General features: G+C 57.7%; 2 protein-coding genes across 5 annotated transcripts in view; both read left to right on the top strand.

The window, feature by feature from the left end:
- Positions 1-761: 761 nt before the first annotated feature.
- On the top strand, positions 762-6,698 carry GLYCTK (glycerate kinase). 4 transcript variants are annotated; one of them, XM_055558137.1, is made up of 5 exons: positions 762-1,402; positions 3,620-4,031; positions 4,263-4,414; positions 5,017-5,192; positions 5,454-6,698. In XM_055558137.1, exons 2-5 carry the CDS (start codon positions 3,655-3,657, stop codon positions 6,318-6,320), a joined length of 1,572 nt encoding a protein of 523 aa, XP_055414112.1. In that variant the 5' UTR covers positions 762-1,402; positions 3,620-3,654; the 3' UTR covers positions 6,321-6,698. The 4 variants fall into 4 exon arrangements, with proteins under 4 accessions (XP_055414112.1, XP_055414111.1, XP_055414113.1 ...); XM_055558136.1 differs by having other exon boundaries at positions 3,616-4,031; XM_055558138.1 differs by having other exon boundaries at positions 762-3,194; positions 3,616-4,031.
- A 10,836-nt stretch (positions 6,699-17,534) lies between these two features.
- The window catches only part of DNAH1 (dynein axonemal heavy chain 1), an 87,592-nt gene continuing 80,984 nt past the window's right edge, over positions 17,535-24,142 (top strand). The window contains exons 1-2 of the mRNA XM_055557473.1: positions 17,535-17,689; positions 18,413-18,581. The gene's annotated coding sequence lies outside the window, so the exon portion shown is untranslated. The remainder of the gene's footprint in view (positions 17,690-18,412; positions 18,582-24,142) is intronic.

Below are 24,142 nucleotides of genomic sequence, written 5' to 3'. Positions count from 1 at the left end.
TGACAGTCTGACAGAAAAGCACAGCAAGTGATGTCTGTTTATGGGTCTCTGGCACTAAATAACGAGAGATGCTCAAATTTACATTTCCCCACCTCCCCCAAAGTGAGGGAATGTAATTATAAAAGCAGAGTAAGTTTCCAAACTAAAAGTACCACGGCTTATTCATCCCAGCAGCTAGAGCACTTGGCCCACATAGAAGGCACTCAGGAACTGAATAAACACATGGATGGATGAAGACAGCTTACTGCAAGCAAGGAAAAACTTAAATTTTAAGTACAATTTCCTTACACCTAAAAAGAGCAAATCTTGAAGTTGCCTTTGTTGTGATGATGAGGTGGTGAAGATTTGGGAGAACCTGCCTGCCAATACAGGAGACATATGAGGAGCAGGTTTGATTCCTGGGTTGGGATGTTCCCCTGGAGAAGGGCATGACAAACCCACTCCAGTATTCTTGCCTGGAGAATCCCATGGACAGAGAAACCTGGAAGCTGCAGTCCATAGGGTTGCAAAGAGTCGGACACAACTGAAGTGACTTAGCACGCACGCACAAAAGGTCCTCTATTATAAAGGAAAGAAAAACCCAGGGAGACAGCTAGGAAGTGGGGGAGGAATACTTGTTGAAAAGAGCAGAGCATGGTTTGGGAAAGAGAGATGTGGCAGAAAAGAGCGGGTGGGGAGAAATGTTTTAAGACTTTTAAGAAATCTGTGGTATAATTTGTGATCTCAAGAAAACATCTGTAAGAACAATGTATTCTTCTGTGTCCTTGAGTCTGGTCAGGACTTGTCTTTTGAATGTGGCAAGATACCACTATCAAGCTGGGTCCAGGGTGAGAGCTAGGACAGGGCGGGAGGCCTAGGGTCATTCGTGTTCACATGTACTTCGTGTGTTCCAGAATCACTCTCTTGCTGATTCTGGAACTCTCTTGCTGAATCAGAGCTGTGATTTGGTAGCCCGGGGAAGAAGGCGGGGAACACGAATGCCTTATGGAATTACAGCGGTGGCAGGGATGATTTCATCTGGCTCCAGGAGGAGCCAGCTGTGGGTAAGTAGTGATTCTCAGTCCATTTGCTTTGTCCAATGCCCACCACCTAACAGGAGGTTGGAAAGTATGTGCGACTGATTGAATCGTACAGAATAAAGGAGTGGGCGGATTATAGCAACCGGCGAGGTGGCGATTATTGTCCCACTGTAGGGATGAAGGCACTGAGGCCTGAAGGTGACTGCATCCAAGCCTCTTGGAAAGCAGGGCGAAACCAATACCAGCTCCGGCTCTGGTTCCCGCTTACCCCGCCCCTCGCCATCGGCGTCCCAACCCCGCCCCCACACTTCCGGATCCGGATCCGCCGCCAAAGAGCACTTCCGGTCCTGGGGCTGGACCTCGGGTCGCCGAATGGTTAGGCGGTATGTCGGTGCCGTGAGGGCCTGCAGAGCCACAGGGCCATTGGCTCAGGGGCTGCGGGCCCAGGCAGCAGCGGGCTCTTATTTTCTCGGACATTACGCGACAGCCCTTTCCCTGAGGAAAGCCTGGGGGCCTTTGCCTGCGGGTGACATCACTTCCGGCGCCGGGCAGGCAGGCGAAGGCGGGGGAAGGGCTAGAGCCCCGCTTGGTGGCGGGGAGGTGTCAAGGCGGGTCCGCTTTGTATTTACGACTTTCTGGAGCTCAGGGTAGTTTAGGAGAGGCGGTGTTCCAAGTGGAGTTGTTGGATTTGGCAAATAAAAATGCAGGGCGTCTAGTTAAACTTGAATTTTAACTAGATAAACAAATACTTTTTTAGTATGGATATGTCCCAAATCGGAGAAGGCAATGGCCCCCCACTCCAGTACTCTTGCCTGGAAAATCCCATGGACGGAGGAGCCTGGTAGGCTGCAGTCCATGGGGTCGCTAAGAGTCGGATACGAATATTGTACGGAACATATTTAGTTTTTAACAATTCCGAATTTATCTGAAATTGAAATTTGGTTGGACGTTCTGTATTTTTTCTCACCGCCTTAGTCTTGGGCGCCCCCTGCCTTGGGTTCTGATATCCATTGGCAACTCTGGTATCCTCTAGGCCTGTATCTATCAGGGAAACAGGTACAGATTTGGTCCAGACCGTCAAAATCAGCTATTGCTACGTGCTAAGACACTTTTATGGCCAGTGCTCATTGGCCAGCCCTAGCAATTGCTGGACCCGTTTTGAATCCCCATGGCAGCTCCCTCTGTGTTTTCCCGTTCACAGCTGGAGTCAGGAACGGTTTGTCTTCTCTAAATGGGAAAGTTGAGCTCAATGCAGGCTAAGTGATCCGAGGCTGGACATTGCCAGGTTTTTTCTTTTCTTTTCTTTTCTTTTTTTGGTGTAGGATAAAGCGATGTTTGCAGTCGAAGTTTTCAGTGTTAACGGTGGACAGCTTCAGAGAGCCCAGGGATGTCAAAGGAAGAGCATTAGTCTCATCTCACCTCTCAGTTTGCACAGGAGACCCAGTGAGAGAAACGGAGCTGTCCCTGTGGTAGAGCTGGAGCCTGATTGCCCTGCTCTGTCCACACTTGCTGCTGCAGTTAGCATGTGTGGTGGGCATTTATTAATTTATAACTATAAAATAAATTTATAATTTATTAAAGTAACGCCTTGTTAGAGATGAGCTCTTTAGCACTTTATTGTCCCTAAACTACTCTGCAACCTCTTGACCCTCACTTCAAGTCTTCTTTGGCTTTTACCATGCCCAGTGGGGAAAATGACTGTTTGGTTTCAGCGGTAGAAGCCTGCCCTTTGCCTGCCCCAGCCACGTGGCTCTCACCCCTGTGGGTGGTGTGATCCAAGATTTGTTATGTTAGAGCAAAAGGCATGTTCTTGGCAAGGGCTGGTCTGTCCATGTAGGTGGAAGGGCATCCTTTCTGTCCTGCAGATTGAGCTGCATCGTACCTGGAGTCATGTGGTGTCTAAGGACTTTTTTAAGGTTCTACTGTGAGTCAGAGTTGAACCTGAAGCTGTTGCTGGGCTGGCCCTGAGTGCGGGATTCTTCAGGCTTTGTGGCCCAAGGATGTGCCTGGACCTGCTTGTCAGTGTCCCAACAAATCTACAGCCTCCCTGCACAGACTTAGTCTTTCCAGGCTCCCCAGCCCAGGCCTGTGAGATAATGAAACAGAGCAGCCTGGAGGTCACTGGGCTCCAGTTGGTGGCATAGCCAGCAGCTTTGTCGCAACTGAAGTAAAGAGGTAAAGAGGCAAGGAAGGAGTGCCAGAAAGGGGTGTTGCCCTGGGCGAGGCTCAGAAGTGCAGGAGGTGGAAAAGGGGCAGGATGGAAGCCGCGGATAGTAATTTCTTCCTCTGTGAATGATTAACTCTCAGCCGAAGGAGGTGGTCTAGGAGGAAGGCTCTGCTAACAGGACCTCTGGACTCTGGGCAGGGTGTCCAGAGAGCTGGCGCGTGGCCTGCAGAAGAGGATGTGGTTGGTTAGACTGCAGGCCTGGGCTCAGAAGACTGGAGTGAGATCAGACAGCTGTGGACCTTAGGGATTCTCCTGGGTCTGGCAGATGGCCTATTCCCGCAGCAGCAGCAGCAGCTGTGGGGTCCACTGGCCCTGAAGCCTCCTGTCTCTGGTTTTGCAGCAGCCTAACCAGTGCTTTCTTCCTCCTAGGCAGCCATGGACGCCAAGTGGTGCTGAGAGCAGTGGGGCATGGCTGCAGCCCTGCAGGTCCTGCGTCACTTGGCCAGAGCCCCCTCAGGCCCACTCCTCTGGGGGGGCCCATTGGCCCGCATGGCCAGTAGCATGGCTCTGGCAGAGCAGGCACGGCAGCTGTTTGAAAGCACTGTGGGTGCAGTGCTGCCAGGCCCCCTGCTGCAGCGGGCCCTGTCCTTGGACCCTGACAGCGGAGAGCTGAAGGTGCGGGACCGGAGCTTTCAGCTGAGGCAGAACCTCTACCTGGTGGGCTTTGGCAAGGCTGTGCTGGGCATGGCAGCTGCAGCTGAGGAGCTCCTGGGCCAGCATCTTGTGCAGGGAGTGATCAGTGTTCCCAAGGGGATCCGTGCGGCCATGGAGCACGCTGGCAAGCAGTAAGGAACCTGGGGGTGCTGTTCTTGTCTGGAGGGGAACCTGGGCCCAGGTTCAGCCTGGATCGGGGCCTCCTTCCTTCACCAGCTTCCAGTTTCTTCTGGGAGTGGCCTGGCTCCAGGGTGGGTGTCAGTGGGCATCCTTGTTCACATCCCCTTCACCTGTACATCTGAGAAGCCAGGCGGGACACAGAGCCCACCACATCTCTGGCTCTCCCTTCTCTCTCCCCTGAGGGAGATGCTGCTGAAGCCACATAGCCGCATCCAGGTATTTGAGGGCGCGGAGGACAACCTGCCGGACCGGGACGCTCTGCGGGCTGCTCTGGCCATCAGGCAGCTGGCCGAAGGCCTGACCGCTGACGATCTGCTGCTTGTGCTCATCTCAGGTGAGGGTGCCGCACTGGCTCAGGACGGGGTGTGTGTGTGCGCGCGCGGGTGTGGGGGGGTAGCGGGGAGGTTTCCCAAAATCAGGTGTGCAAGGAACCGTTGGTCAGAGCCCTCGAGGTCACAGGTTAGAGGCAGTAAAGACCTGGATGGCTGACTCCTTGGTGGCTTCCCCTGAGCTGTGGGGCCCTCCCCTGTGAGAGGGTACGCAGGGAGTACCCTGCTGAGGTCTTGCAAGGAAAACGTCTCTGTTGCTGCTGCCCTCGGCACCATTGTCACCTGGGGCTAGAACCCTGGTTTCCAGCTCCCTGAGTCCCCTCCCTCATTTTCCGCTGTCTCCTCCAGGTCTCTTTCCTCTTCTAAGGTCTTAAGGAATAGTTCTTCCAGTGTCTGCTGGGACCTGGGCTACCCCAAGGCAGAGTTCAACCTCAGGTGCCTTGGTTGTGGTGATTGTGTGGGCATTCACTGTATGTCCACACGGGGGCACCCTAACCCCTCTTTCTAGCCGCCACATCCCTAAGTGAGCGCTGCCTGCCGGCTCCCCAGGTCGGGAAGTCCCCGTGCCATCCACCCCCTCTGCCCAAAGCCTTCACTGTCTCTGCAGGGGGGGGCTCAGCCCTGCTGCCTGCCCCCATCCCACCTGTCACGCTGGAGGAGAAGCAGACGCTAACCAAGCTGCTGGCGGCCCGGGGAGCCACAATCCAAGAGCTGAACACCATCCGGAAGGCCCTGTCCCAGCTCAAGGGCGGGGGGCTGGCTCAGGCCGCCTACCCTGCCCAGGTGTGTGGGGCCCTTCTTCACCAGGCAGTCCGGGGCTGGTGGAACCAGGCCCACATGTGCCAGGGAGATGAAAGGCAGAGGCCTGGATGGGAGTCCACAGGGCTAGGTGTTTTGCACACCCACCTGAGAGGGGTTAGAAGTGGGCAAGGAAGTGCATTGGGTGGCGTGAAGACATGTGGTTAGATGAAGGCAGTTTGTCCTCTCGGGCCCTGAGGCAAGGATCAGGTGGGACTGAGCCTTGCTTCTGCGACCCCTCCCCAGGTGGTGAGCCTCATTCTGTCAGATGTGGTGGGGGACCCCGTGGAGGTGATTGCCAGCGGCCCCACTGTGGCCAGCATCCACAGCGTGCAAGACTGCCTGCACATCCTCAATCGCTATGGCCTTCGCGCTGCCCTGCCACGTTCTGTGAAGACTGTGCTGGCCCGGGCTGACTCTGACCCCCACGGGCCACACACCTGTGGTCACGTCCTCAACGTGATCCTTGGCTCCAATGCACTGGCACTGGCTGAGGCTCAGAAGCAGGCTGAGGCGCTGGGATACAGGGCTGTGGTGCTGAGCACAGCCATACAGGGTGATGTGAAAAGTGTGGCCCAGTTCTACGGGCTGCTGGCCCGAGTCGCTGGAGCCCACCTTGCCCTGCCTGGTGCTGGAGCGTCTGTGGAGGAGGATGAACGACTCTGTGAACTTGCAGCTGACCTCCAGCTCCCAGATCTGCAACTGAAGGAGGCTCTGGAGGCTGTGGTGGGCGCTCGGGGCCCAGTGTGCTTGCTGGCTGGTGGCGAGCCCACGGTGCGGTTGCAGGGCTCAGGCAAGGGTGGCCGCAACCAGGAGCTGGCCCTGCGTGTTGGAGTGGAGCTGGGCCAGTGGCCACTGGGGACTGTTGACGTGCTGTTTTTGAGCGGCGGCACTGATGGGCAGGATGGGCCCACAGAGGCAGCCGGGGCCTGGGTCAGGCCTGAGCTTACCAGCCAAGCTGCCGCTGAGGGTCTGGACGTGGCCACCTTCCTGGCCCATAATGACTCACATACCTTCTTCTGCCGCTTCCAGGGTGGGGCACACCTGCTGCACACGGGGCTGACTGGCACCAATGTCACAGACGCCCACTTCCTGTTCCTGCATCCGCAGTGATGATGTAGGTCATGTTTTGGGGAACCCAGAAGAGGCCTGCAGGGCAGCGTCCTGGAACAGACCAGGTTTGGTCCCCAGGGCCCGACCAAGCTTTAGGGCCCCTTCTCCCTTGGCCGTGGCTACTTGGTTGGCCCTCACACCTCCCAACCAGGGCCTCTTCTGTGTGTCCAGTTTCACACTGGCCAGGCAGATGGGGGCTCTCTTCCACCCCTACTTTCAGCCATGGCAGCGGGTACTCCAGAGGACCAGGACAGGCCCCTGGGCCAGTTCGCTGTCCTAGTCTTCTCCCCTAGGCAGCCCCTCTGCTCAGCTTCCAAGCCTGTTTCTTCTGTGGGGTGAAGCAGGAAGGACTGAAAATAAAAAGGATCATGCTCTGGGTTCTCAGTGCGTCTTCTCTCAGAGCACAGACCAGCAGGGGGCTGCCAGGAGCAGAGTGGTGGCTGCCAGTAGCCCCGGCACGGGGGCCCTGCAGGAGTTGGCTGTCCCGTCTCTGCAGGGCACGCGATTCACCTAAATGGGAGCCTGGGAGGGTTGAGCCCAGCATGCTTGATGTGGGTGAGCAGAGACCCCAGGGAGGGCAGGCCTGAGGACGCTAGTCCTGCTGTCTGTCACTCCCCGCTGTGGCATCCCTGCTGAGGTGTCTCCTCGCTGGGCACTAGCTTGCTGCCTGCCCCACCAAGGACTTCCCTCCCTTCTGTCTTTGGACAGTCCCTAGCCAGACTGTACCTTCTTTGGTTGAGCTGCCTCGTTTTTCCAGGGCCTACCCCCAGCCACACAGGACACTGGGTCTTGTTTCCTTGTGCCAGGCCCTTTTTCCCAGCCGAACTGACCCCCAACTCCGCCCCCAACCAGATCCTTCAGCCATTCCTCTTGGGACGCAGTCCAGGTCCTGGTGCCAGCCTGCAGTGTGTGAGGGGTCTCCAGTGCTGGGATCCAACGGCCCCTCCCCCTGTTCCAGCTGGCCAGGGAGGGGAGCACCTGGGGAGGGGCTCCCCAGGCCAGGCTAGCAGCCTGCGCCGGGAGACGAGGACCGCTGTCCTGGTCTCTTTGGACCTCTTTGTTCAGTGTCCGAGCCCTCTGCTGGCTGCCCCCGCCGTGCGCCACGGCTCCAATCCCTATATGAGTGAGCAGTAGAATCACATAGGAATAAAAAGCCATAGAGAACAGCGAGGCCTGGGGCTGCTCCTGCTGGCCCCCACCCCACCCCAGCCATGCCCTCCTCTCTGAGGCTGTGAGGGACTCGGGGCCAGGGCTGGCGTGCCCTGCCTCTGGGAAGAGCCTCCTTCCGTACTTGGACTCCAGACTGCAGCGTGCAGATGGTTCCTGGTGGGCTGAGGACGGGCAGGGAGGTGAGCAGGTCAACTGGGTTCTGGGGGCCAGGGAGATTTAGGGGAGAGGGGAATTGGTACCCCTCTGTGATGCTGGGGCTCCACTTCCTTCTGTCCTGGCAGGAGGGTTCTTCTGGCTGGGGCGGGGGCGGGTAGGGTCATAGTCTTGGGGGTACTGTCCTCACGTGGCTGAGCCTGTGCCCAGGTGCACCTCTGGCACCCTCTAGACATGCCCTGGCCCACTTCAGTTCTCCCTGTGAGGCACGAGTGTTAGCACCGGGCACCAAGTTCCCCGCAAGAGCAGGACGAAGGCTGGGGCTATGGCCGAGGACCCGTCCGCCGTGTCCCCCAGCTTGTGCATGCACGCGTGTGTGTGTGGTAGTATGCAAGCGTGCAGGTGTTGGTGCTGGCATCCCAGGAGGAGGAGTGCATCTGTGTGTATGCACGGACATCCTCAGCACGGGCGGTCCTGCTTCCTGGACTCGTGGCTGCTGACTCGCCTGCTGAGGGGGTTGAGTGTGGGTGGGGTCTGGCCAGAAGTCCCCCCCGCCCCGTGTCACCTCCTTGGCCCCTGCCCTGAGCCTGTGTTTGTGGGGGCTGGGAAGCCAGAGGCTGGAGTGGGCCTAAGCTGTTAGATTTGCCCATTTGGTAACCCCCTAGATGAGGAAGGATATATTTGAGTGCAGTCTAGATGAAAATGTGAAACAAAGCCTACACGGTGAGTGTTCTGTAGGACTTATTATCTGTCCCATAACCCTCAGCTATGGGCCGTAGGAACCGCTCCCGCCCTGGCTCTTGGCTTCTGTTCCTCCTGCTCGGGCTCCTGCTGTACCCGCGCTGCCCTCATCTCCGTCCCCAGAAGCTTTCCCTGGCTGCTGCCCTCACAGGCCCTTCCATTGTCTGCCCCTAGATGAACCGAGAGCAGCTGGGCAGTGGGCCTGGCCAGCCTTTAGGTGTCTGCTAACCCAAATCCCTCTGTTTTATAAAAGCCAGTGAAACAGAGAGGGAAGGTGGCTTGTCTGGGGAAGCACAGCAGGTCTGCCACAGAGCCAGAATGGGAACCTGCTTGGGACCTTCCTGACTATCCTCTGCCCACCCTCTGGGGCTCAGAGACCTCGGGGCCTGGTGCAGGCTCAGCCAGAGCCCAAGGTCCACTCCTGCTTCCCTGGTTCCCCGCCAGGGGCTTGGGGATGATGACATCATCATCTGTGTGTGTGCTAAGTCTCTTTAGTCGTGTACAACTCTTTATGACCCTATGCATTATAGCCGGGCTTCCCTGGTGGCTCAGAGCTTAAAGCATCTGCCTGCAATGCAGGAGACCTGGGTTCGATCCCTGGGTCGGGAAGATCCTCTAGAGAAAGAAATGGCAACCCACTCCAGTATTCTTGCCTGGAGAATCCCATGGGCGGAGGAGCTTGGTGGGCTACAGTCCCCCGGGTCGCAAAGAGTCGGACATGACTGAGCAACTTAGCGGCCAGGCTCCTCTGTGCATGGGCTTCTCTAGGCAAGATAACAAGTTGGCTACCATTTCCTATTCCAGGGGATCTTCCTGACCCAGAGATCAAACCCACGTCTCGTATGTCTCCTGCGTCGGCAGGCGAATTCTTTACCACTTGGTCCGTCTAGGCGTCCTTTACCACCTTGGTCCATCTAGGGGTCCTTAGAACAGACTTGTCAGCCCCTCTTGGCTTAGATTTCACAGCTCTTTTGTGTGTGTGATTTGGCAGAAAGCCACACGCGGTTGAGTGGTGGGCTTCTACACAAAGGTGTGTGTCTGCATCTGTGTGCACAGCTGTGTGTGTGCAGTCAGGGACATGCGTAGGCATGCGTGTGTCCACTTCAACCCACAGACGGTCACTGAGTGGACCTGGCTCAGACGCCCCTGGGAGTAACCTAGCCGTGTGTCACTGGGCATGCCATCAGGGTATGAGGATTTGGGGGGTGGCAAGGCTGGGAAGTGGGTGGACTTTGGAGAGCGTAGGCATCATACCCTCAGGTAGGTTTTCTCCAGGGCAGCAGTTGAAAGACCAAGAAGGAGCACTGGAGTGGAAATCAGGTCCTAGGTCCTTATCCTGGCCATGCCAGCTTTCTTTTCCCAGACCTCAATTTTCCCTTCTGTTTAATGGGGACAGCATTCTTATCCTCACCTCTCTGGGTATGTGGTGGCAGCAGATGCATGTGGGCAGGAAAGCTCTGTGGAAGAGGGTCAGGGATGGAAGGAGAGAAGAGAGTGGTCTTAGCCTCTTCCCAGGAGAAGCTCAGGGAGGCTCAGGGTTGAGCCCAGGAGGCCTCGGCAGTCACTGAGGCTGAGCGAGTGACTCCCACCCTCTGGCATTGGACTGGCACCAGCAGGGTGTGGTACTTTGGCCTTTAATGGCTGCTGGGGTGCACGGCGTCCTGGGAGATGACAGAACCAGTTTTGGGGGCTCAGCTGGAGCTAGAGTTAGCTGGCCCAGCTTGGGAGAGAGCCCATGAGGGCTCAGAAAAAAATGGGTGGGGCAGCCTGGTCCACTGGAATCATGTGTAAGGGACCTAATGAGGCCCAGGCTGGGTGTGTGAGAACTGGCCTAACCCCAGGCCACGAGTCCCTCACTGGGCTAGAGGAATCCAGTGTGCTAGGGGAGCACAGGGCCTGTGTGGGGGCCAGGGGGAGTCAGGGAGGTGGCACTGACACGCCCTGAGTGGTGGGGAAGCCAGTGGCCTAGGCAGGCAGCTGTGAGAGAGAGAGAGAGAGGGCCCATAGAGAGAGGGTGAGCTGTGCCCAGGCCTGGAGGGCTGGCTTTTCTCCCTGAGACAGGGGTGTCTTGACAGCCAGCCCCTCACTGGGGAGCCAGGGAGCCACTCTTAAGGCTTTTCTGTCCCATTTCCTGGGCTCTGGCTGCCCTGTTCTGGAGAGGCTGGTGGGGTGGGGTGAGCTCAGGGCCCCCAGCCCTGATTCTGCCTCTTTGCCCGTGGTGCTCCTCCATCTGGGAGGGGCTCTCACCAGCCCAGATGAGGGGGCTTTGGCCAGGGAAGAGGTCCAGGGAGAGTGGGCCCCCAGAAGCAAGTGCCCCATCTGCCCAGTCCTAGGCGACATACGCCCCTAGCTGCTCTGCCTCGCAAGGTGACTGCCCACCACGCTCTTGTCCACTGCTGGCTCCTGGGGGTTCAAGGAGCTATAGGATCTGACCCTGCCCTAACCAAATAGCCAAGGGCTACCCCCCTACCCTGCCCCTGTCCCAGTCTTGGCCTTTCTTCCCTGTCCTCACCCCCCCAACCCCGGCCCGCCTGCAGAGCCTCCCTGCTCACCTCTCTGGGGAAGTGTGAGGGGCACACGGTGTCCCCTTCCTGCGTGGTCTCTCCATCTCCAGCTCCAGGGAGAAGGGGGCGGGGCCCACGGCACTGGCTTCTGCCCCTTCCATCCGCTCCCACCCACCTGCCCAGCGTCTCTGGATCCCTATGTAGCTGGGGCATCTCCAGTGCTCGCACTTGTAGCCTCACTCAAGAGCCAGGGCTCTGTTTCTACCGGTTGTCGCCCAGCTGTCCCCGTGCCCCCCCCCCCCCATCAAGGCATTCCTCCCTATCCTCAGTTCAACCCAGGAAGCTGACCACGGGGACATCTGGGCTTGGACCTGAATTCCTGTTGATTGTAGCTCTGGGTAAAGCAGTCCTGGGGACCCTATCCTGGAGGAGCTTGACCAGAGACCCCTGGGGCAGGGAGAAGCGCCCCTCCACCATGTGGCTCTGTGGGCCTGGCGGTCAGTAGCTTGGAGTGAAAGCAGCCCTCCTTTAGCACAGGCAGAGCTCTCCTCTGCCCACACGCCCTACCTGAGCAGCAACCCCCCACCCTGCCCTGAGAACAAGCACTTGTTGGGGTCACAGCCCCACGGACAGCTCCATTGCTGCCACCCAGCAACCCAGCCCAAGGCAGGGGCCGGGGCCCCTGTTCTCTAGGACCGGGCACACAGACCATCAGGGATGGCAGTTCTGGGCAGCCCAGCCCTTGCCCTCCCCAGTCCAGTGCCCCTGAGGGTCTCCCTCAGAAGCCAGGCACCCGGGCAGGGGCAGAACCTGCCAGCTCCAGACTGGCTTTGCCCCCGACGGCCACCTGGCTGACCACCGGGGAATCTGAAGCTGGCACTCCTCCGACTGCTGTTCCCACTGGCCCCGGGCATAGAGCAGCGGCGAGCTGGATGGCCCGTCCCCACCCGCTCGCCCCCTGGAGCTCCAGCTCCTGCTGCCCGCGCCTGCCTGTGCCCGCCCGCCGGATCCCCCAGCTCACCTCAGCGGCGCTGTCTGCTCACCAGAGGCACTGCGGTGTGGGAACTGTCCCGAGGAGCCGCCGGTTCTCAGCTGAAACAAAGAGGTGGGGGAGAGAGAGGGGGGCAAGCGGGAGAGGGAGAGGGTGAGTGAGCAGGCGAAGGAGTGGAGCCTGGAGGGGGAAGAGAGAAGGGAGAGGACGAGAGCGAAGAGGGGAGGGGAGGAGGAGGCCTGACTTCCAGGGACTGAAGGGCCAGGGAAAGAGGGAAGAGGAAATGGGGAGGGGGCGGAGGAGGCGAGGGGAGGTGTTTGAGGGGGCGGGACGCGGGGCAAGTGAGGGGGGCGTGGGCCCGAGAGGGAGCAGTGGGGGAGCGGGGCTGCGGGGGGCCAGGCGGGCTGGGGGCTGGGCGAGAGGGCAGAGGGGCCCCACCCCGCACCCTGCCGGGCTGCCCCGCTCGAGCGGGCCAAAGGCCACGAAGGGGAGTGGGAGGGAGAGGCGAGCTGACAGGCGAGGGGTGAGACGCGCCGGGGCTGTGGGCTGGTCAGGAGGACAGGCCGGGGACAAAGGCGGGAGAAGAACAAAGGTGTCCGAGAGGAGGAACCGGCCTCTGCTGACCTCTGGGTGCCGCAGCCCGGAGCGTCCCGGACAGAGCGTCCTGAATGAAGGGCAGGTCCGCTCGGGGGCGGCCCAGGCTCCGAAGTGGCAGCCTGAGGTCAAGGGGAGAGGGGTCGGCCGCGGTGGGCGCGGGCGGGAGTCCGCCCTGCATTCTGCCGCTGACGGACCACACATCGGGGATATGCCGATGGCACTGTCTCTTTGGAGGGAGGGGCCACTGGGTGGTTGTCCAAAGCCTGGATGGAGACCTGCGTAGGGGAGGTCCCCTTTTAGGGGAGAGCCCTGGGGAGCCCCCCAGGGAGGTGGGGAGGCTGGTAGGCACAATGGGGAAGGGGAGGAGTGAGAATGAAAGGAGTAGGGGAGCAGGGGAGAGGGAGGGGGCACTCGGGAAGGAGGCTGCAGGGGGCGGGTCCAGCGCCGCAGCCCCTTCACAGGCCCATCTGAAGCAGAGGCCTCCTCCTGCACATCCCACGGTTCCTCTCCTCTCGGGCTGCCTAATGCAGACCTAATGAAGGATGGAATAATGAACCACTTCCTGCTGCTCCCCTCCTGCTGCCAAGAGCTGCTGTGACAGGCAAGGACACCGGAGCACTTGTCTGTGATAGGGGCAGCCGGGGCACAAGTCTGTGATAGTCTGTGGGGGGCAGCAGGCCTAGGGTGGGCTTGGCTGGAGCCGTCCTGTCCCGTTCCTCTCTGGTCCCAGGCCCAGCACCCTGGGCTGCTCCAGTCTCCTCCGTCCATGCTCAGAGCCACAGGAGGCCCTCTCAAACCTCTGACCAGGACGAGTGCCCCTTCTCCTACTGGAAGGTTCGCAGGCTCTGAAGAGTAGGAAAAGAGGAGGGAGCTGGGGGCTTGCCTGAAGCTGTGACGGGGAGAGGAGGTGAGAGTCAGCCTCCATCCCATGCTGCGTAGAAGGGTAGGAGACAGAGGCCCTTAGACTCTGCCTGGCCCCGTTTCCTCCACGCCTTACAGAAGCCCTCCTCCAAAGACAGCCACTGGTCCAGCCGCCTGCTCTAGTAGCCTGGAATCCTATAAAGTGAAAGGACCTTCCTTCCTCCCTTCCTTCTTTCTACTATGTATTTCAAAATAAATGCAAACTTACAGAAGAGTTGTCAAAGTAAGAGTAGTGTAAGACACCTATATACCCTCTAGCCATGTCAACTATGGCTAGTATTTTGCCTCGCTTTCCCTCTCTCTATATGCGTTCGCTCTGTGCGTGTGCCTAGTTCTATGTGATTTTTTTCCTGAGCGATTTGAGATCAAGTTGCAGATGTCATGGCTAAAAGGATGGTTTCTTTTCTGTGTCTTGTCTTCTGGAACCAGCGTAGAGACGCCCAGACCGTGTTTGTGTGGGATGAATGGAACCCTGGGACAAGGAATGAATGAGTGGACATCATCCATTGGGAACCTGAGGCCTGGGAGCTGGAAGGGCTTGGCCAGGGGCCGCTTTGGGAGTTGAGCCTGTCCAGCACTCGGCCAGTTTTTCTTCCCTGCAGCCTGGAAGGCAGGGAGCCATTGCCCACCAAAGTGAGCATGTGGTGTTTGCTGGGTGTGGAGCCGCAGCATATGTCTATGGAGGTGGCAGCAGGCGGATAGAGTGGAGCTGGGAGAACAGGGATGCCTACACTGTGGTACCTGGGCACACTTGCCAGATGGGGCACTACCTGGCTCTGCAGGGCCTAAGAAGATCCAGCTGATATGGCCTTGGAGACCCTCCCCGCAGCCTCGTGAGAGACAGGGGAGGGATGGGGGCCCTCACTTGAGGGTGAATCCACGGTGATGAGCTTAAAGAAGGCAGGGTGAAGGCTCTGGTCATACTGGGGCTGATGCAACTGTCCCTGACATGGGGCTGGCATTCCTCCTGTGTCCCCAAGTGGGTTGGCATCCCATTTGGGAGCCCCCCTCTGGATGGCTGTGCTTTTCTCCCTTACAACCCTCCCCTGAAAGTTACGATTAACAAGTTTGACATTAAAAAAAGAAAAACAAAAAACACACCTTGAAAGATGATCTGAGCTCTGAGGTCCCGATTTCCTCTCTCTCATAGGTGAAGTCCTCTTCCTCCCGGAAGCTTTCAGATTTCTTCAGAATGTCTTCCACCTCACCTGCCAGCCCTGTTTATTCCTTTTGCTGGCTCACACTGGTACTGTCCCCAGAGCCTAGGGCTTTGCTTAGTCATCAGCTGTTATCTCTCCTGTTGCCCCGGGCTGGGCATATAACTGATAACCCATATATTTGGAAGACAGTGGCTTGGTTAATCCTTCCTGGACATTAAGTCCCTCTGATGCCCCTGTGCCCTGATGTCTGAGGTTCCATAGGTTCTGGGCTGCCTGAGGTGGGAGGTGGGCAAGAGGACCCACTGAAGAGAGGTAGAAGGTTGTTCACGACCACCAGTCTGTCAGGGCAAAGTTAGGCCTTCAGCCTGGGTCTCTGACCACCTGTCCAGCACCTTCTGCCACCTCTCCTGGAGCATGGGCAAGCTTGTCCTGGGCCATAGCCGAGGGTCCTCACTGAATCCTACTTGGGTGATGGCAGGATCTGCCAAACCGAGGTGGGAGTGCCCCCCCACCCTGAATCTGTTAGCCCCAGTGCATCCGTGTGAAAGCCCAGGGGACACGGGCTTCCTCTCCCCCTGCCCATCCCCCACTGAAGAGATTTCAGCCAATTAGCACATACAGTATTTACTTAATTAGGGTAATGACATAATTAGTGTGAGTTGGGCTCCATTGCATGGCTTCAACATGCAATTAGGAGCCGTCAGCGGGAGGCGACATTGTGAAAATGCTCATTCAATTTTGGTTCCAGCATGGAGACCACAGCAGCTGCCGCTGCTTGGGAGGGAGGCGGGCAGCGGCCGCTGCGTGTGTGTGGGGTGACTGCCAGCAGCCGACAGCCAGGCAAGGACAGGAGAGTCGGTGGGAGCAGAAAGGCAGTTTCCAGGGCTGATGACATCCCTGATCAAGCCTCTCCCATCACAGATGGACTCTGTCATTTCCCCCACTACCCCCCGACAGCCGGGCTCTGGCTAGGCTGGGGCAGCTGAAGTGAGGGGGCCTGGGCAGTCTAGAACTCTGTCCCCAGGGTCTCTGTCTGAAAGAGTACCATCATCAAACTGTCTCCTCTCTCTCCAGGATTTCCCTGCCCACAGGAGCCACTGGCCTCTTGGGCCCTTATGGTGGTTCTTTGAGGTCACAGACTGGAAGGCCTGGGTGGATTCCTACTATCCTTGTTGGACTCGTGGGTATACTGAAGCTTGGGGCCAGGGAAGTGTTCAAGCCAGTCATGGCAGTGCTGACTCAGGAGGCAGCCCCAGCGTTTCCAGACACCCCTCAAGCACTGGCAGCTCACCCTCAGTTTCAGGGAGGTCCCCTGCCCCCTGGCGCCTTTCCCTAGGAGGAGGCAGGAAACCACCGAGGGCCCCCAGTTCTGCTCCCTCAGTTGCTGCTGCCCTCCCCACCCCCTGCCTTCCATAAGGCCAGGAGGCAGGTGCTGACCTTCCAGAAACCATCCGCGGCTTTCCTGGGCGGGGTTGGGGAGGGCAGGGAAGTGAGGGCAGGTGGCAGTCAGTGCCACCATTGTCCGATGGCAGGGCTGAGGGCTGTGGGAACCTAAATCAGGTCCCAGCAACTCGACTCCCTTCCCGGCCGGGTCACCTGGGCGGGTGCTGTCTCTCAGACCTCAGTTTCCCTTTGTGAAGCAGGAGTCTATGATCTCACACACCCTGGGACTGTCCAGAGTCCCCAAGAAGCTGGGACACAAGGAACATGACATCTGTCTTCCTTCCCTCCAAATTATTTTGTCCCTCCCCTTTCTGTTCCACCCATACCCTGCCCTGGGGTCCTGGACCCCTGGGGAGACAGCTCTGACTGGTAGTTCCAATTGCCCCAGACTGGGCACCTTGCCCTTCTGAACTGGGGAATCCTGTCCGGGAGGCCTGGGCTCTGGGGGCCATCCCAGACCTCCCCGCTCAGTGGAGCAGCCTGTCTTACAGGCAGTACTGCAGCTGACTGGACTCGGCTCTCATCTAAGCCCCTTGCTGGGTCTAGAGCCATAGGATCAAGGTGAGGCCGACTGTCCTCTGATGGCTGACTGTGGGCCAGCCCCCTTGGGCCAGGCTACTGGGGTTAAATGGAAAAGCAATGGGCAGGCAGAGATGAAGTCACCACCTCCAGGGGCCCATGGCCTCAGGGTTCAGACAGACCCAGCCCCAAGGAGCATCCCCCAAAGGGTAGGCAGAGATAAGTGCCAGGAAGAGCCAAGTTCCAACAGCCCTACCCCCACCTGGTCAGGAGACAAGGCTCCTGCAGGGCCTGGGGTTAGGTGGGAGATGGACTTCAGGTGGCAGGACCAGTGTGAACAGTGGGAGGCCAGGGTAGGTGTGGGGATGTTGTCCTCAGGCGTGAGGTGTATGGGTGGGCTCCGGGGAGCTCGAGGCCTTTGGCCATTCGTCAAGGCATTCCCTCAACGTGCATTCAACAGAAAGTCCCTGCTGTGTGCCAGGCACGTGCTGTTCTAGGCTGGGAATTCAGTAGGGACCAAGACACGAAATCTGTGCCCTCACGGAACCTGTACTCTAGTGGGGGGTCAGAAAATGAGAACCATGTGGTGCAGGCGTGATGCAGCAGATGGCAAAGGGCAATGTGCTAGGGCTGAGGAGGGTCTGGGTGGCTTCAGCCCCAGCTGAGGCCGGGCAGCCACAGTGATGGTGCCGGGGCTGGGGCACTTGTTTCCTCGGGTGTGGCCCCTGCCTCGCCTCCACTCCCAGACTTTCAGCTCTTTGGGGTTCACTCCTGGCTGGCAAGCATGACTCCTGGGTGTCCCTTCTGCAGGGAGAGGAGGTGGCTGCCACCGCCAAAGCCATGCTCCTGATCCCTCGCTCCTCCATGCCAAGCGCATTAGGGGATAATTAAGTAAAAATAGGCCTTCCGACCAGTGTAGCTCATTAAGGCCTAATTAAGTTAATTAGTTCCAGGTGTGGATGGTGAGGCTCAAGTGAGGCAGCGGCCGTTTGCTGTAATTGCACTTGCACAGCAGCAGAGGTGGCAGCGGTAACGGTGGTGGCAAAGGCGGTGGCTTCCTCCGGGGCCTGGAAGCCCGCCAGGGAGTTCAGGAGGCGGCCACTGAGCCAGGAGGAGTGTGCGCAGCAGAGGGCTGGCCTGGGGCCACCCGCAGACAGCAGTCGCTTCAAGGTCAGCCAAGTCCAGGGACACCTCCTGCCCTCTCAGACTTGCTGGTTCTCTGCACAGGGGTCGGGGCTGGGGGTTGGGGTTGTACAAAGCCACCAATGGGCATCTGCCCTCCAGCCGAACAGGGAGGGGGGCCCATGGCTGGACCTTTGAATTCCCTCACACCCATGGTGGTCCCCAGGAGACTGTTAAATGGCTTTGCTGGAAGCGAACACATGATTCAAAGGTAGTGTATGAGATCTCTAGGAATCCACCTAAATCACCTTCTCCCTTTGGCTGGAGGCCCCAGTTCCTGCCCCTTTCTGGCAGATGTGTGACTGTTAAGAGATGACACCTCTTTGCAGTTCAAGGCAGGAGAGGGGCCGCACAGGTCCAGGGGCCTCTGCAGAGGACCTGCTGGCTCAGTCAGTCTCCCATCCTGGAAGTCTTCCTCAAGCCCACTTCCTGCTGTGGCTTCTATGCCCAGCCGAGCTCAGCTGGGACACCAGCCCTCCCAGCCTTGACCACATTCTCATTCATCCACTTGGCTGTCAGTCACTGCGCATCTCCTCTGTGCCAGGCAACAGGGCTGGGACTAGGGACACGGGGCTGAGCCAGACAGCTGACCCTGCCCATAGCGCCTTTGGTCTCTCTGAGAAGGCAGACATTATATATATATATATATATGTTATATGTATATATCTGGCCTCATCTTGTGGTTTGTGGAATCTTTTGTTCCCTGAACAGGGATTGAACACCAGGCTCTTGGGAGTAAATGCGCTGACTCCTAACCACTGGATCGCCAGGGAGCTCCTGAGGCAGACATGTTAATGGCCATGGCTGCATGGTTCTGTCATGGCTATAGGAGCACAGGGATGCTTAACCTAGATCTGGGAGGAAACATGCCTGAGCTGCAGTGAGTATGATCCAGGTGACAAGCGGGCAGGTACCTCATGTGTACCAGGAAATCAAAGAGCCTCCCTCTGGCCAGAGGGCAGCACGTGGTGCCACGTGGGGAGAAGGAAGGGCCGTGGAGGGGTCTAAGCAGGGCTGCTGGGTAGGAGGAACTGGTAATGCCAGCTGGTGGTGAGCAGGCCAGGGAGGAGGAGGCCAGGGCCGTGGCTATGGATCTGGAGGGGGTGTTGGTTTGGAGGGTGTTTAGGAGTAGAACTGCTGGGGTTTGGTGGCAGAGGGGAAGAACAGCTGTCAGTTCCCTAGGGAGGGGAACTGGGCGTGGGCCTGAGCTCTGAATCGTCCCCACCGTGCGGGGCTGGGACAAAGCAAGTGACCTGGGATGCAAAATTTGGAGTGTTCACTCCCAGTCTCCCTTGTACCTTGTCCCTGCTCCACTGAAACTTCCCTCTAAAGCATACTTTGGATAGTGGAAGCTATTCCTGGAGATGAGGCAACAGGGCGTTGGTTCTGGGCAGTGTGTGCCCCTCCATCCTTTGCCCCCTGACTGAGAGGTGCTGCCTTCTCTCTGCCCTCCAGGGCTGGGGTGAGGCTGGGATGGACACCTTAAGGTCCCAGGCGCTTTGGGCAGGACTGTTTCCATCCTGATGCCTGAATGAGGTACCCCCTCCAGCTTCTCCTTGCCTCACGACGCATGTTCCTTGCCACGTAGATAGCCTGGTCCCTTGGCTCAGGCCATTATACAAAATGCTTTATTCTGAGCCCAAATCTGTATTTTGCACTGTTCTAGCTAACAGTGGCCTCAGTTGTGCCCTTCTCCCCTCCCCAACCTCTCAGGTGGGTCTGCTGATCCCCTCTTATAAGCTTAACATCTCTGAGCTTTGGTGTCCCTACCTATAAAAGGGGAAACAATGATAGACACCATCTTCCAGGGCTGGTGTGAGGATTAAGTGACATGATGTTTAAACCTCATAACACAAGTTTCTCAGTAACAGCTTCCTAACCCAGAGCAACAGTGAATAACCATGGTGGACACCGTCCTTCTGTGGGGGTGGGCTGCCGGTGCTGCAGCCTCAGCCCAGGCCCCAGCACCCCTCCAGTGGCCTCAGGAAACAGGCCCTGCTGCTGCCCCCTCACATCCAGCACAGATGCCGAGCTAATCCCAGAGAAAGATGTTCATGGGAAGAGGAAGTAACATTTTCTTGAGATGGCCGGGCTGTGTTGATATGTGGGGCTGGGTCCCTGGTGTTTCGAATCGGTTCTCTGCTCAGTGTTCACTCCACTCCAGCTGCAGGAGAGCCTGGGCCCCTTTCCTGTGGCCCTCTACTCCTCAAATCTCATTCAGGGGGACCAGTGGTGGCTGAGAAGAGGGGATGCAGACCCACCCTGACTGAGGTGTCTGCTTGGAGCTGTCTTTGGGTCACATCACCAGACCCTGTCTGTGTGTGAGGCTGCCCTGGTAGGGGGTGGTCTGTCCTGAGCCAAAGAGGCCTGCAGAGAGAGCCCCAGATCCCATGAAAACTGGCAGACCCTACAGAAGCTCACTCCAAACCTTCAAGGTTGTGCTGATCATTATTGAGATGCCCAGACTCCTCCCATGAAACTGCGGTGGTGAGCCTGGGGCAGGGGGCTTGCAGGAATTCCTAGCTCCCCTCAAAGATCAGAAGAGCCAGCCGAGGAAGGAAGGACAAAAGGTGCTAGAGCCCAGTCTGTAAGCCACCCCACTCCCCTCCTTCTGTGCCACCCCATCCCCAGAGCTGAGTTTGCATCCCAGGAACACGCTCTGCTTCTGCTCAGGGCTTCCCCTGTTGAACATCAGAACTTGCCTCTGGGGGATTCCTGTAGATTTAGGCAGTGATCCGAGAAGGGAATGGCAGCAGACTCCAGTATTCTTGTCTGGAGGATCCCATGGACAGAGGAGCCTGGCGGGTTACAGTTCATGGGGTTACAAAGAGTTGAACACAGCTGAGCACACACACGTACATTCTCTCTCAGTGACCAGGGACTTCCAGATTCCTGTGTGAGGGGAGACAGCTCCACAGGGGAGGGACCACTGGTGCAAAGGCCCAGAGTGGAGACATGGGGATGTCAAGTCCTCTGGGTAGGGAGTGATGCTGGGCATGGAGGATGTGTGGTGTTTGTGGGGTTGGCGTGGAGCTGGCTTTATGCAGAGTGAGCCTTGCTTCATTCTCACCCCAGCTTTGGGGGGATGGGCTCCCCATTACTCTCGACACCCCTAGATTTACAGACTCGGGTTCCAGGAGGAAAAGAGGCTTGCTCACGGTCACACAGATAGTGGGGTCTGGGCCACCATAGCCTGCCCCCAACCCTGGTGGCTAGGCTCCTGCCCACTGAGGTGTCAGGAAAAGAGATGACAGTGGGGGTGGCTTGCCATTTGGGCCTTGAGACTTAATGGCTTGAGGTCCTGGCTCTTCCTTTTGCTCTCTGTGGTGTGATCCAGGCCAAGGCCCAGCTTGGCTCTGTGTCTCATTTTCCTCAGTTGTACAGGGAAGTTATCCAACTGGTTCAGCCATGCTCTTGCTTCCCAGAGCCATGGTGCACCAAGGGAGGGGAGTGGTCCATTCCTAGATAGGAAGATGAGGCAGAGAGAGAGGATAGAAGAGCCTGGGGTCCAGGTCACTCCCAGGCCCACAGATCCAGCTCTCAGGGTGTGGTGAGCAGCCAGGAGAGGAGGCTCCAAGGGTCGATGGCTGGCAAAGCCCAGTCTTTCCGCTTTAACCTGCCCCCCAGTCCCTCTGTCTCGGGTTCACAGTTCTACCCCAGCTGAGTGTGTCCGGAGGTAAGGCCCCTTTCTCTCCACCTCCTGATTATGGCTTGGTCACAAAAGCTGGACCGTGACCAGACAAAGGGACAAGGATGAAAGTACTTGTTGTCATGGCAACCTGGCGGGTTGCTGAGACCCAGGGGAGGGGCTTGGCTCTCTGCCTGTGCCCAGGCATCTGGACGACCTCCGAGCATGAGCCAGGGTGGCCCAGGGGCTCACAGGGATGCCGCTCCTGCACGGGGCCCACCAGAGCTGCCTGAACAATGGCAACCTCACCCCCCACGGTGGCACCTGCTCCCCCGGCCTCCCCGGTGGCCCCATTATCCTGCACCTGCTGCCCCCCCACCACACCTGCTCCCCAGCCCAGGCGCCCTCCCCAAGGCACTCCCTGCCCATTCCCGAGCCCAGCTGCCTGCTCTGCGGGCCAGACAAGAGGGGCCATGGAACCAGGAAGGGGTAGCAGGGTGGGCCCTGGGCCAGGGCCGAGGGTCCCACTGCCAAGCCAACTCTTCCTGACCAGTAGCATGTGTGTCCATGACAAGGCCTCCATTCCAGGGCCTCAGTCTGCTCATCTGTAAAATGGAAGCAACTGTTCCCACCCTCAGGGCCTCCAAGGGTAAGTTCCTTCTGCTTGGAAGGAGATCTGAGGCCAGGATGCCCCCAGAGCTGGCTCAGGGTTGGATGGCAGAGTTGGAGAGAGAAGAAAGAAGGGGGCCATGTGGGGTCACCTCTGTTAGACCATGTGGAGACCTGAAGGCCTCCTGCACACTTGAGAGCCACTGTTTAGAGGTGGAGATGATATTTCCCAGCGGCCCCTCATGGGTACAGGGTACTGGGAAGGGGACCTATCAGTGCCAGCTTCTTGAGTGGCAGGTCAAGAGGATCAGGGAAAGTGGACACTGGGGCAGGGACCCCTCCCACAGGGAGGGGGAATACTGCCAGAGGATGGCCTGGCAGGTGCCTGGTGATTCAAACAGTTCAGGTAGGGACACTGAGATGCTGGGAACTATTGATATCTGGCACTCTGATGTCCCCTCCCCAACTGGAAGGTGGGATAGAAGAGGGTCAAGGGGATGGGTGGAGTGGGGAGCTCTGGAGGGTGTCCACCTCCTTCCTGGAGAGGGAAGGCGAGGCCCCCGGTCACTGGTGTTTGGCTTGTGGCCCCTGTCGCCCTACACACTGCAGGACAGCCCCAGGCTCCCATCCGACTCTGCTCTGACCTAGGCTGAGGCCCCTCTCCTCTTGCTACCTTGTTTGCGGACCTGCAGCATGGGAGCAGGTTGCCAAGGAGACTGCCCGCTGCAGCTGCCACCCTGGCTGTTTGAACACCCCTGGGCCATCGCCACTAACTGGCCCTACCTCTCTGATAATGAGGAACTCCCTCTCTTGAACAAACTATCTTTGCTGACCTGTCGGAGTTTCTTTCTGTTTTTAAATTTTTATAATTGAAGTCTAGTTGATTGGCAATGTCATGCCAATTTCTACTGTACAGCAAAGTGACTCACTTATACATATACAGACATTCTTTTTCAGTATGGTTTTTGCCCAAGATATTGAATATAGTTCCCTATGCTATATAGCAGGGTCTTGTTGTTTATCCTCCTATATATAGTAGTTTTTCTCTGCTGATCCCACACGCCCAGTCCTTCCTTCCCTAACCCTCCACTTGCTTGGCAACAAGTCTGTTCTCTATGTCTGAGTCTATTTCTGTTTTATAGATAGGTTCATTCGTGCCCTATTTTAGATTCCACATGTAAGGGATGTCATATGTTATTTATCTCTCTGACTCAGTGTGATAATCTCCAGGTCCATCCATGTTGCTGTAACTGGCATTATTTTGTTCTTTTCATGGCCGAGTAGTATTCCATTGTGTATATATACTATATTTTCTTTATCCGTTCATGTGTCAATGACGTTTAGGTTGTCTCCATGTTTTGGCTGTTGTAAATAGTGCTGCTCTGACTGTCAGAGTTTCTTACACACTTCCTCTCAGAGGTCTGGAAAGAGCAAAGCCTTTGCCAAGAAAAGAGGTATTTGGGTTAGGGTAACAGTCCCGGTGTCCCTCACACCATTCTGTACAGGAGGCCAAGGTGCAGAGCTGAACAAGGTTTGTGTTCCCCACTGTGCAGATGGAAAAACGAAGGCCTGGCAAGAGAAGAGACTTGCCCAGTGAATTGGTGGCAGAAACCAGGCCTCCTGCCCTATTCGTAGACCTTTCTAGAGGTGGGCAAAAGGTCACAATGGTAGTCAGGTCCCCAACTCTGCAAACTCAGGTTCCCAGGAGGGGTGGGGGTACCTGGTGGGTCACAGGACTGAGATGGTTGAGGCCAGCTACTCTACCAAGAGGTCTTTCTGCTGATGCTCAGTGAGCTGCTTGGGGCCAAGGGGAAATCAGAGGCACTCAGAACCTAATTATGATGAACAGCTCTCTGCAGCTCCTCAGGCCCCACGGAAATGTCCTGTGAAATATATCATTGTCCCGGGGCTTGTCACCTGGAGCTTTGGCCCAGGTATTTAGGGGCTGGCGGGAACCTCTTCTGGCTGCCGCTCCTGGTGAGCAGACATCAGCACCCTGGACCCGGTTCACTGGCATGGTCTGGAATTGCAGGCCAGAGTGGGGAGGTAGACTGGGGAAGAGGATGTGAAGTGCAGTCACATGCAGCTGGGTAGCTGTCAGCGGGCATCTTCAGGGTGATGGCCTGACGTGGATGGCTCTGTCTCCTAGTCATTTCCTGTGGGTCCTTCCAGGAGTGATGGAGCTGGCAGGACTGCTGGGAGAA

This window comes from Bubalus kerabau, chromosome 20 (assembly GCF_029407905.1).
Source record: "Bubalus kerabau isolate K-KA32 ecotype Philippines breed swamp buffalo chromosome 20, PCC_UOA_SB_1v2, whole genome shotgun sequence".
NCBI lineage: Eukaryota > Metazoa > Chordata > Mammalia > Artiodactyla > Bovidae > Bubalus > Bubalus kerabau.
Note: the sequence above shows the minus strand (reverse complement) of the source record. Positions and strands in the feature narration are given on the sequence as shown.